Source organism: Narcine bancroftii, chromosome 3, assembly GCF_036971445.1.
Source record: "Narcine bancroftii isolate sNarBan1 chromosome 3, sNarBan1.hap1, whole genome shotgun sequence".
In the NCBI taxonomy this organism is placed as follows: domain Eukaryota; kingdom Metazoa; phylum Chordata; class Chondrichthyes; order Torpediniformes; family Narcinidae; genus Narcine; species Narcine bancroftii.
Window position 1 is genome coordinate 64,698,680 of NC_091471.1, and position 13,666 is coordinate 64,712,345.

Here is a 13,666-nt window from a genome sequence, read left to right on the forward strand (position 1 = left end):
CACTCAGTGCTGGATCACCTTGACAATATCAACATCAGGCTACTCTTCATCGACTATAGCGCAGCTTTCAACAACGCCCTCAGTGCTAGTCAACAAGCTCCAAAACTGCGCCTCTACACCTGCCTCTGCAATTGGATCCTTGACTTCCTCAGTGGAAGACCAGAGTCAGTATGAATCAGAAACAACACCTCCTCCTCACTGGCAATCAACACAGGTGCACCTCAAGGATGTCTGCTTAGCCCACTGTTCCACTCACTCTGCACCCATGACTATGTGGTTCAGCACAATTAAAATAGCATCTACAAATATGCTGATGACACCTTGGTTGTCAGCAAAATCACACACAACAATGAGGAAGCGTACAGGAGGGAGATAGATCAGCTAGTTTAGTGGTGTCACAACAATGGTGCAGTCAACATTAGCAAAACCAAGAATCAGATTGTGGACTTCAGAAAGGGAACATCAGAACATGAACCAGTCCTCATGGAGGGGTCAGCAGTGGAAAGAGTTAAGAACTTCAAGTTCCTGGGTGTCAATATCTCTGAAGATCTGTCCTGGGGCCTCCAGGATGATGAAGTGATGAAGAAAGTACGCCATGACTATATTTTGTGGGTGCTTGAGGAAATTTGATATGCCTCCAAAGACTGATTGCATCAGTCATGGAAGTGCCAATGCACAGGACTGGAAAAAAGAACAAGTTGTGAACTTGGCCAGCACCATCGTGGGCATCAAGTCCACTCCATTGAGGTCATCTACAAGAAAGCAGCCTTTATCTTCGAGGACCTTCACTATCCAGGCAATGCCCTCTTCACACTGCTACCATTGGGAAGGAGGTACTGGAGCCTGAAGACTAATCCCAATGGCATAAGTACAGCTTCTTCCCTTCTGCCATCAGATTTCTGAATGGACAATGAAGCACAGACACTATTTCACTTTCTCTTATTTTGCACTATTTATTTTTAAAATGTAATTTAAAGAACTATTTGCACTGCAATGCAGCCGCAAAATAATGAATTTTGTGAAACGTTCATGACAATAAATGCTGGTTCTAATTCTTCTGAGGTTTGGTATGACATTGGAAAACTTGGCAAACTTTCAGACATGTACAGTGGAAAGTGTGCTGACTGGCCACGTCATGGTCTGGTATGGAGACACCAATATCTCTGAGCAGAAAACCCTAGCAAAATGTAGAGGACAACAGCCCAGCACATCATAGGCACAACTCTCCTCATTGTCGAGAACCTTTACATGGAACTCTGCTGTTGGAGAGCAGCAGCAATAATCAAGGATCCACACCATCTAGGACATGCTCTGTTCTTGCAGCTGTGATCAGGAAAGAGGTTTAGGTGCCACAGGACTTGTACCACCAGGTTTAGAAATAGTTGTTAATCTTTAACCATCAGATTTCTAAACAACACTCAATCTGAGAATCATTTAAGGACTCTTACTTTTCTCATTACTTATTACTGAATATTTATTTTCCTGTATTTGCACGGCCAGTTTGTTTACATTCTTTTCTTTGTTTCCAATTCTCTCTTTTGCATACATATCTTTCTTCCCGAGGACAGGTTTCAGTTACTGAAAAATTCTACCTGGCTCATGGGAAAAGGAATCTCGGTTGTATGTGATGTCATGTATGTACTGTGACAATAAATCTGAACTTTGAATTTTATCTCTAGTTCTGCCAATATCATCATGGTAAATTTTTTGTACATTTCTCTAACTGAACTCCAAAGTCTCTACTTGATCACCCTCTCATTCTTCAGTTTCCTGTAGAATATACTGAGAAAAATGAAAATATTCAAGTTGCTCAGAGTGGGGTCCTTGGGAGAGCAGAGAATGGAGACCCAGAGAATGGGAAGTGAGGTCACAGTGCTCTCCAGCAGGGTCCTGCCACATAGTTCTACTATTGATGCTTCCTTAAACTGCCTGATAAAGGAGACAATAGTGTTTTATTTTAAATCCTGTTTCTGCCAATTAAGGTTAAATTCCCCTCCCATCAATATATTCCCCTGCATATCTACAATCTTCAAAAAAAATATCTTGCATAAACTTTTGATCCTCTTCATTAGGTGCATATCTATTTATCAAATTCCAGAATTCTGAATATATCTGACACTTTATCATTACATACCTCCCTGCTGGATCTATTATTTCCTCCTCTATGTTGATTGGTACATTTTTATTTATTAATATAGCTACACCTCTGGTTTTTGAATTATATGATGCTGCCGTTACGTGCCCTACCCAGTCTCTCCTTAATTTATTATGTTCCACTTCAGTTAGATATGTTTCCTGTACAAATGCTATGTCTATTTTTTTCTTTTTTCAGGAAATTTAATAGCCTTTTTCGTTTAATTTTGTTATGTATTCCATTAATATTTATAGTCATATAGTTCAACTTGGCCATCTCATATTCTGTTTACACCTCATTTCCGCTTCCCCTTTTCTCCATTTTCATCTCTCAGCTTTCCCTTTTTGAACACGATGTATGACAACACTTTTAAAACATAAAATACTTCAACAACTCCCACATCTAAAATTCCCTTAACCCCAAATGTCCACCCCTCTCTGAGTTTCCCCTTGTCCCTTGCCGGGCAACCACAACTCCCCTCTCCATTTGGATTGTGAACCAGCTCGCAAATGTCAACTGATTTCGCAGTGATGGGATCCAACATTATCAGATAGATGTTTTCACTGTAAGAAGGAAATAGGAACAACAGTACATGCAATTTGGGCATGTGAGAAAGTGAAAGAGTTTTGGGAAGATCTAAATCAGGTATTAAATAAAATCACAAAAAGCAACATACCAAAAAATCCAGAGATCTTTCTTCTAAGTAATATAGGTAAAGAATTAGGCCTCAAACTGGATGAAGCGCAAAAAAGATTTATTATGATAGCCTTAGCTGTAGCAAAAAAATGTATAATGTCAACTTGGAAATCAGAAGAGAGCCCGAGAGTACAGCAATGGTACATGGAAATGAATAAATATATTCCTTTGGAAAAAATAACAAATAATTTAAAAAATAAAGTCACATTATTTGAACAAATTTGGGAACTGTACATGGAACATAACAGAGAGGGATTGCCTCGGACCTCCACTCCCTAAAATGATAAAAAGATAAGACAAAATGACTTGATCCAGTGTGTAAAAGTAGATGACACAATTTTCTTGTTTATTTTCATTGTGTGATGACATTGTTTAATGGTTTTATTGTATTGTATATGTTGAACGTTTAATGGGTTTGGAAAGGGGTGGGAAGGGGGGAGGGAAGATAGGGGGGAAAAAAGGGGAGAAAATGCCACTGTGTATATTTAAGAGGGAAATGTTTGTATGTATTTTGATTGATATGGTTCACAGTGTGAAAAATAAAAAAAATTTTAAAAAAATATCTTTTGTCTGCAGGGTCTGGGCCCAAGATGATGGCACCTGGGCTGGCAGTGACCTCAATGAGATGTAGACTCTCGAGAACAGAGGACTGGATCTAAAAAGGTGTAAAGCTGTAAGTTGTTGGGCCAATTGAATGAAATTTTTGCTCCATTCTTTTTTTTCTCCAGTTATAGTTTTCCTGACAACCTATAGTTTTGCAAATTAATATGCCACAATGCACCGTATATACTAGTGAAATCATCAATACTGTGTAATGGTTGACATCCCCCCAGTTTTGGCTGAAAAATCAGTACTTTTGTATGACCATGTAAAAGTCGAAACTCCCCCCCATTTTTTGGCCCTGACTGCTTGGCCATCTGAGCTCCTGAAGCCCCAACTGCGGACCCTCGCCCTCCAGAGCTCCCGATGTCCCGACTGCGGTTCAATGCCCCAGCTGCCTGCCCATCTGAGGTCCCGCTGCCCCGACCATGGATGCTCCCCCTGGCTACCCACCCACTGCACCTTTTGACTCCCTGACCGCGGATGTTCGCCCCAGCTGCCCTACCCCTTCCGAACTCCCAACACCCTGGCCGCAGGTCCCATCTAATCTCTTGACGTCCTGACCGCAGACTTACCACCCAGTGCTGGTTATCTGAACTAATGACATCTTGAACAACGCAGATAATTACTGAGCTCAAAAGTTTAACCTGAAAATATGGTCCAAAAAATTTGATAATTACAAGAGTATATACGGTAAGTTTTATGCATACAGTTTGTCCCTAATTATTTTAATTACTAATGCTGGGATTTCCTCTTGAGACAACACTCATATTCTACCAAGTACAGAGGCTTCAAAATCATCTTCACATGCTAAATATCATGATAATATCTGACAAAATAGCAATATTTTAATCAAATCTATTTACCCAGTTGTCTCATTTTTATTACCTTATGAGATAGAAGTTGCTATTTGGCCCATTGAGTCTATACTGGCTCTAAGTGTAGGCCTATTTCCACAACTATTTTCCTACTCTTGCTCTTCCATCAGCATAAGTCTGATTTTCCTACTATCCATCAACATTAGGAGTAACCAAAACACCTATCAGCTATGCTTTGGTTTCAGACTTCCAGCATCTGGGATTTTTGAATTTTATTAGTGGTAGCCAAAAAAGGTAAAGGAGGTTTGAGATGTGTTAGAACACCTGGAGAAATCGGTGCAGCCCCAGTTTCAGCCTGGGTCACTGGATCTGTGAGGCAGCACCACTCTCTGCGCTTAAAATGCTGATGACCTCACTACTGAAAAACGTTGATAGTCTCCATATCTACAATTTCATTTGAAATAGTGTTAGACATTAAAAATCTAATTAGTATATGTAATTTTAATATTCTATAGCTAAATATTCCATAAATTTGATATTCTGTAATATCACTGGTACAAATTTTTACCTAAATAACAAACAAAACAGTAGATATAAGAGTATGACATTTTGGCCCTTTGAACCTGCTCCACAATTCAACATATTCATTCTCTCTTCAAGCCCCATTATGCCTAGATCCCTACTTCCTTTTTAAATACAGGTACCATATATTTAGATACATTTCCATCACTGTTTTCCATTGTAGAGAATTCTATAGATGCGTTACCCTCTGGATTCAGAAATTTCATCTCATTTACGTCCTCAGTGGTGGAGAGTTTCAAGTTCTTAGGAGTGCATACCACCAACAACCTGTTCTGGTGCCAAGAAAATGCACCAAAGACTATTCTTTCTCAGAAGACTGAAGAAATTTAGCATCTTTTATAGAAAATATCAAGTCCATCACAGCTTGGTCTGGAATCTGCAGAGAGGTGTAAATGCAACTTAGCCCAAAATTGAAACCAGCTACTCCTCCCATCCACACCTCCCACTGTCTTGGGAAAGCTGCTAATTTATTTAAGGATCTCATCCAGCTTTAGTCATACTCCCTTCTGCTATGAAGAAGACGTATGTGCTTGAAAACATTGATCTATAGATTCAAGAAGAGTTTCTTTTTAGCTGTTAGACTCTTAAATGATGCTCTTACATTTTTTTTAAACTATACTTTCTCTATATCGTGAACAATATTTCTACACTTTCCTCTATACCCTGTAAGATGACTTATTGTAACCCTATTCTTTATACTATTGTCTTATTTGTTATTAATGCACTATCTGCTGGAAGAGTTAGCTTGTCTCTAGTATAGAAAAACAGGTTTTTTTTTTACTATTCTGCAGTACCTGTTACAATAAAACAATTTATCACTTTACTCTCTATTCTGAGACTGTGAAACACTCTCTTTGCATCCAGTTGGGCTAGTTCATACAGAATTTTATACATTTCTTTCAGATCTCCTATTACACTTCTCACTTTTAATTAATGTATGTCTAGTTCATCCAATCTTTCCTCATATGAACATCCAGCCATCCCAGAGTACACTCTGGTGAATCTTCATTGTTGCTTTGTGGTGCTACCACCATGTGTATAGATATATACATGCGCTGTATGGGCTGACCTGCTCCCTGAACCTGTGACACCTCCCTCCTAGATATCCCCATAAAGACTGTTATGCCTCCTTCAGTACCTCCCTTAGAACTGGGCCAACAACATGCAAACTGTGCTGAAACTTTAAGATGATTAAAGGCTATTAATCATGATTCTCTGTCTGATTGTGGTTGATTGGTAGTAAAAGTTCATTAATGGCAAGAAGACCGAAACTGTGTCAATGCTCCAGGAGTGGTCTCACCAATGCCCCGCGTAATTGTAGGCAAACATTTTTGTTCCTACATTCGAAACATCTTGGAATGAAGACCAACATACCATATTTCTTTTAAATTACTTGCTTCCATGACAATATTGCTATATCATTACATATTGCTTTCAATACTTTAATAATAATCTGAAAAAATATGGATTTAGTCATTTGGAGAACATAAACTTTATAGAACTTGGTTCAAAACAATTACAATGCAGAATACTATTAAAAATTACAATTAAAGCTGTTTTCACATATTAGAAAATAAGCTCTAATATGTAACATTCCCTACCCTTAGATTCTGGTTCCTCTTTCTCACATCTTGATTGATGCCGAAAACCTTTTTCTGTAAGCAACGCTACCAAGGCTTGGGTAACCAGAAAGTTGGAAGAGCCATTAAGTTTGTTGTCTTTTGGTGGTTTATGGAAAAAGTGAAGCACCCTGTTCTTTTGTTGCACATCACGAATTGCACCTATATGTAGACCTGTTGCAGCAGCAATTAAATCCTTGGGGAAGAATTAGCATATAAATATTTAAAATCAACAGAAATGTTCATAGAATTTCATACTGTTATTTGCAAAGAAACTTATTTAAATATGTTTCTTTCTACTATAACCAGGGCTCTGGTAGTTGTTTGAAGTCATTTACCTCACCCCTAAACAATGCTACGAGAGCTGTAAGTGGATGGAGTATAAAGTGGGAAAGTAAATCTACTTTCAAAGAAAGAATGAAAAAGTCATTATTTAAATGGAGCAAAACCACAACACATTGTCCTAGAAAGATATCTGCAGGCCCAAGTATCTGAAATACAAAGAGAAAGTAATAAAAGTTTTTAAGGGAAGTTTTGAAGCAGTTTTACTCAATGCTGGAATATGGTGAGTACTTTTGGTCTCAGTAAAGAAGAAAGGGAAGTTTGTAATGGAGACAGTACAGGGAAGGCTCATTAGATTAATTCTTGAGATGAAGTGTGAAAAAAGATTGAAAGGATTGAATTTTATTGAAATATACAAGATTCTGAGAGGTTTTTTTTTTTGGCTTGGCTTCGCGGATGAAGATTTATGGAGGGGTAATGTCCACGTCAGCTGCAGGCTCGCTTGTGGCTGACAAGTCTGATGCGAGACAGGCAGACACGGTTCCAGCGGTTGCAAGGGAAAATTGGTTGGATGGGGTTGGGTGTTGGGTTTTTCTTCCTTTGTCTTTTGTCAGTGAGGTGGGCTCTGTGGTCTTCTTCAAAGGAGGTTGCTGCCCGCCAAACTGTGAGGTGCCAAGATGCACAGTTTGAGGCTATATCTGCCCACTGGCAGTGGTCAATGTGGCAGGCACCAAGAGATTTCTTTAGGCAGTCCTTGGTGCACCTCTGTCTCGGTGGCCAGTGGAGAGCTCGCCATATCACACAATCTTGGGAAGGCGATGGTCCTCCATTCTGGAGACGTGACCTACCCAGCGCAGTTGGATCTTCAGCAGCGTGGATTCGATGCTGTCAGCCTCTGCCATCTCGAGTACTTCGATGTTGGTGATGAAGTTGCTCCAATGAATGTTGAGGATGGAGCGGAGACAACGCTGGTGGAAGCGTTCTAGGAGCCGTAGGTGATGCCGGTAGAGGACCCATGATTCGGAGCCGAACAGGAGTGTGGGTATGACAACGGCTCTGTATACGTTAATCTTTGTGAGGTTTTTCAGTTGGTTGTTTTTCCAGACTCTTTTTTGTAGTCTTCCAAAGGCGCTATTTGAGAGGTATCAACAGGAAAATACCCTTTCTGCGTTCAGCCCTTCTTTTAAACAGATTCAGAGTAATGGGTCACACATTTCAAATGGAGAGGAAGAGTTCATAGATCTTTGAAATTCTCTACTATAGACAGCAGTGAAAGCAAAGTCATCAAATTACTTCAAGATAGATACTGACATGTATTGAAATTGTAGGAGAGTCAATGAGTATGGGAAGAGAACAGGAAAGAACTGTGTTCAAAGTCACAGCATGGAAACAGGCCTTTCAGCCCAAGAAACTGTTTCATATACACATTCCCAGATTCTAACACTCTCTACACCAGGATCAATTTACAGAGGTTAATACACCTATCAACATACACATTGTTGGATGTGGGAGGAAACCAGAGCGCCCAAAGGATGCCAAAAGGTCACAGAGAGACTGTGTACACACCGAGCAGACAGCACTGGATGAGACCTGTGTTGCTCAGCAGCGAGGCAGCAGTTCTACCAGCTGTTCCACTGTGGTCTCCAGAAATGGATTATCAAGAAGTGTCAAGTCATAATCTTAGGTAGACTTGTGGGGCTAACTGGCTTACTCCTGGTGTAATTTCTTACATTCTTAGCTCCTCAGATCTGTGGCCTTGGCTGAACTATCTTCATCAATAAACTCCTTTCTCATACCAACTTGCAGATGTTTGCACAGCGTTTACTGTTCTTTAGCAAGTAAGCTACTCCTTACTTTCAGATAGCAAGACCTACATAACATTGAGGAATGGACTGACAAAGTAACAATAAAACTTGCCATAAAATTGCCAGACAATGAGCACCTCCAATATGTTATCTAACCACTTAGCTTTGATATTCAATGATATTACCATTGCTGGGTATTCCATTAACATTCTGTGGTACCACTGAAAGAAAACTCAACCAGAGACCAGCCACATGGACACAGTGGGCACAAGAGCTGGTTAGAGACTGGGTATCTTGTGACAAATAGCTCCTGCTCTGATAACCAAAACCATAAATCAGAAGTGCAAGGGCACTTAGTTGCTTGAACTGAACCCCACCAATGACTCTAAATGTTGATTTCTTCCATGACCAGTGCATAGCTACTTGCTGGACTATTATGACCCTACCTTCCTGTGATAGTACAGATTCTATCACCAATGTGTATATTTACAGATTGTCGTGTAGGATGACTGTGATTGGCTGAGAGTGTAGCCACACCTACTGGCAGGTCTTAAAAGATTGGTCCTAGCCAGAGCAGGTCATTCTGGACTGGTCGACCTACTTGTAATAGGCTCCAGTCTTTTAGTTAATAAAAGCCTTGGTTTGGATCAACAAGTCTTTGGTTCTTTCGACGCGCTCTACAATTTTATTAATTAAAAGACTGGAGCATATCACAAGTAGGTTAACCCAACCTCCCCCTATTCCTTCTCCCCCAGGAACAGAGGGACCAGCACCACCCCACCAGCTCAGGCCAGACTGTCGACAACGCCGTTGGGGAACTGAGCGAAGCAGTGGCCGCACCCTACGAGACTACCTGCGACACGACTCCGGTGACCCTAATCCCGGCAACACGACGGTCACGCCAGATGGTCAGGCCCCCTGTCTGGTACAGCCCCTAACCTCCATCCACCCCGGGGTCAGTTCTCAAAGAAGGGGTGAATGTGATAGAACAGATTCTATCACCAATGCTTATATGTTCAGATTGTAGTGTAGGATGATTGTGATTAGCTGAGAGCGTAGCCACACCTACTGGCAGGTCTTAAAGGATTGCTCCTAGCCAGACCAGGTCATTCTGGACTGGTCGACCTACTTGTGATATGCTCCAATCTTTTAGTTAATAAAAGCCTTGGTTTGGATCAACAAGTCTTTGGTTCTTTTGACGCGCTCTACACTTCCAAACCTGGAAACTCTAATATCAAGAATAAAATTAGCAAGTGTATGGAAACAATATGAGCAACAGATTCCACACCACACAAACTTCCCACCCCCACATCGTGCATGCCATTCTGATTTATAAAATACACTGCACGTCGAAATGTATTATATGCCTTTCATCACAAGTGTCAGGAGTTATTACATGCCGCAGGACACCCAGCCTGTTATGGTTCCTTTGGCCACATCATTTATGTGGTTGGTCTAGTAGAGCTTTAGATCATTGATGACCCCCAGGATGTTGCTGGGTTCAAATGCTGGAACTTTCCAACTCTACCAGAAAAAACTACAGTCAATCAAAAAGAGTGAAAAGATTGTTTATAGCCAAGTTCAGGAGAGAATAAATGCTGGTTGTGGTGGAACCACTTGTGTATGTAAATGCCTTGACCTTATATGTTCGACCCTACTCTCAGTGGTGTTTATTAAGTCAGAGTTGAAACGTCTCCTCACTGAGGGGGTGATAGAGGAAAGTACGAGCCCATGGAGAACCCAGGTAGTGGGGAGTAAAGAGTGGGGAAAAAACACCGGATGGTCATAGATTACTCCCAGACCATCACCAGGTTCACCTGGCAAGATTCCTACCCCTTACCCCACATTGCCGACATGGTGAACCAGATCGCACAGAACAGGGTATTCTCAATCATCAACCTTAAGTTGGCATACCACCAGCTCCCTATGTGCCCTGAGGACCATCAGTGTATCGCCTTCGAGGCTGAAGGACGACTGTACCATTTCCTTAGAGACCCTTTTGGGGTTACGAATGGGATGTCTGACTTCCAAAGGGAGATGGATCAGATGGTGGACAAACACAGGTTGCGGGCCACTTTCCCATACCTTGTCTTGGAGGAGGGGACAAAATGTGGTGTAGCCAAGTTTGCGGATGACACCAAATTGAGTGGAAGAGCAAATTGTAATGAGGATGTGGAGAGTCTGCAGAGGGATATAGTTAAGCTGGATGAGTGGGCAAAGGTCTGGCAGATGGAGTACAATGTTAGTAAGTGTGAGGTTATCCACTTTGGCAAGAAAAATATAAGAGCTGAATATTATTTAAAGGGTGAAAAACTACAGCATGCTGTTGTGCAGAGGGACTTGGGAGTGCTTGTGCATGAATCGCAAAAAGTTAGGTTGCAGGTGCAGCAGGTAATTAAGAAGGCAAATGGAATGTTGGCCTTCATCGCTACAGGAATTGAATTCAGGAGTAGGGAGGTAATGTTGCAACTGTATAAGGTACTGGTGAGACCGCACCTGGAGTACTGTGTCCAGTTCTGGTCTCCATATTTGAGGAAGGATATACTGGCTTTGGAGACGGTCCAGAGGAGGTTTACTAGGTTGATCCCTGGGATGAAAGGGTTGACTTATGATGAAAGATTAAATCGTCTAGGATTGTATTCGCTCGAGTTCAGAAGAATGAGAGGTATAGATGTAGGAAGGTTTTTTGAGCTGGCCAGGGAAACTAAAACGAGAGGACACAGTCTCAAGATTTGGGGGAGTAGATTTAGGACAGAGTTGAGGAAAAATAGTTTTTCCCAGAGAGTAGTGAATGTTTGGAATTCTCTAAGCAGGGAAGTGGTTGAGGCTGCTTCATTAAACATATTTAAAATTCGGTTAGATAAATTTTTACATGATAGAGGAATTAGGGGATATGGGGAGAAGGCAGGTAGGTGGAGTTAGGTTATAAATTAGATCAGCCATGATCGTATTGAATGGCGGAGCAGGCTCGATGGGCCATTTTTGGCCTACTCCTGTTCCTACTTCCTATGTTCCTATGTTGACGACGTTACTATCTGCATCCATTACCACCAGGACTATGACAGGAACCTCCAGAAATTCCTCCACACCGCGAAATGCCTCAACCTGTTGTATAACGCAGGGAAGTATGTCTTCATTCAGCACACGTTGCTTGGCTATACTAGGCTGCGTTGTGGAGAATGGAGTCATTAGCTTCGACTCTGACTGCATACACCCACTGTTAGAACTCCCACTCCCTTACTGCCTCAAGGCCCTGAAAACGTGCCTGGGGTTTTTCTCTTACTATGCTCAAAGGGTTCCCAGCTATGGGGAGAAAGCCCATCCCCTCATCAGGGCCAATGTTTTCCCCCTGTCGGCATTTGACCAAATCAAAGCTGACAAAGCAAAGGCCACGAAGTATGCAGTGGACGAATCCACCCTGTTTCAGGACTTTGCCCTGGCTGCCACGCTTAACCTGGCAGCAGGCCCATAGCGTTTTTTTCATGCACCCTCAAGGGCCCCAAGATCTGGCACTCCTCCATCGAGAAAGAGGCTCAGACTATAGTTGAAGTTGTACAGCACTTGCCGGTAAGCATTTTACCCTATCGACTGAACAATGGGCAGTCGCCTTCATGTTTAATAACCAGCAGTGGGGTAAAATCAAAAATGAAAAAATCCTGAGGTGGAGAATCGAGTTCTCCACCTACAATTATGACATACTGAGCCTCCTGACACCCTGTCTCGAGAGAAATGTATCAGTGTGCAGATGGACCGACTGCTACTCCGGATCACCCGTTTTTTTTTCATTTCACCAAGCCCGTCATCTCCCCTTCTCCATTGACGAAGTCAGGACGTTGACCAAAAATTGATGGGTCTCCGCAGAGGGCAAACCGCGCTTCTACTAGCCCGATAGGTCACACTGATCAAGGCCACTCGCCCCTTTGAACGTCTGAGTATGGACTTCAAAGGACCCCTACCCTCCACGAACTGCAATCTGTACTTCATCACCATCATCAATGAGTACTTGCTGTTCCCTTTCATCATCCCCTGCCTGGACATGACTGCAGCTACCGTCATAAAGGCTCTGAACAACCTGTTCAACATTTTCGGATACCCCTGCTACGTCCACAGCGAGAGGGGTTCGTCCTTCATGAGTGATGAGCTGCACCGATTTCTACTGTCCAAGGGCATTGTCTCTAGCTGTACCACCAGCTATAACCCCAAAGGGAATGTGGCATTCCCGGATGGATGCGAGGACCTGCCACACGCGGGAGCATCTGGATGCCCCCCCCCCCCCCCAGTCAGCCAACGGTCAGATAGCTCCCCCCGCCCCAGCTCTCCAGGGCCCCAGATCCCTACACCCACCTCCTCGGCCAACCGACACCCATGCACCAATCCACCCCCCCACTCCCCCCCAGCTCAGCCAAGCACCCCGGCGGGGTTGACCGAGAAGGGGTATGCTCAACTGATGGAGGCCACCATACCACCGGAGGTACGTGGGTCAGAAAGCAAAAGGAAGCCACCAGACAGACTGAACTTATGAGGGCACCTGACTGCACCACACCCCCACTGGGACTTCTTTTTAAAAGAGGGGTTGAATGTGGTGAAACCACTTGTGTATGTAAATAGCTTGACCTTATATGTTTGACCCTGCTCTCAGTGGCCGGCTTGTGACTCCCTCCCGCTTTATTCCCCATAAAGGCTGTCATACCACAACCCTGCCCCCAGTTTGAGTCCAGGTCAGTGTGAGCCAGTAACTCAAGGGATGCTGTCCATCTCTAGCTAATAAAAGCCTTTAGTTCCAGTTACTTCAGTCTTTTGGTTAATTGATCGTGCATCACTGCCTTACCAACAATATTTCTTTTCTTTGGCTTGGCTTCGCGGACGAAGATTTATGGAGGGGGTAAAAAGTCCACGTCAGCTGCAGGCTCGTTTGTGGCTGACCAGTCCGATGCGGGACAGGCAGACACGATTGCAGCGGTTGCAAGGGAAAATTGGTTGGTTGGGGTTGGGTGTTGGGTTTTTCCTCCTTTGCCTTTTGTCAGTGAGGTGGGCTCTGCGGTCTTCTTCAAAGGAGGCTGCTGCCCGCCAAACTGTGAGGCGCCAAGATGCACGGTTTGAGGCGTTATCAGCCCACTGGCGGTGGTCAAT

The 13,666-nt window shown here is 42.8% G+C and overlaps 1 protein-coding gene across 7 annotated transcripts in view; it reads right to left on the bottom strand.

The window, feature by feature from the left end:
- LOC138757224 (probable E3 ubiquitin-protein ligase HERC1) overlaps nucleotides 1-13,666 on the bottom strand; it is a 309,739-nt gene that overhangs the window by 91,852 nt on the left and 204,221 nt on the right. For all 7 annotated transcript variants that reach the window (XM_069924220.1, XM_069924216.1, XM_069924219.1 and 4 more), the window contains exon 51: nucleotides 6,432-6,645. In XM_069924220.1, coding sequence (XP_069780321.1) covers nucleotides 6,432-6,645 — 214 coding nt within the window. The remainder of the gene's footprint in view (nucleotides 1-6,431; nucleotides 6,646-13,666) is intronic.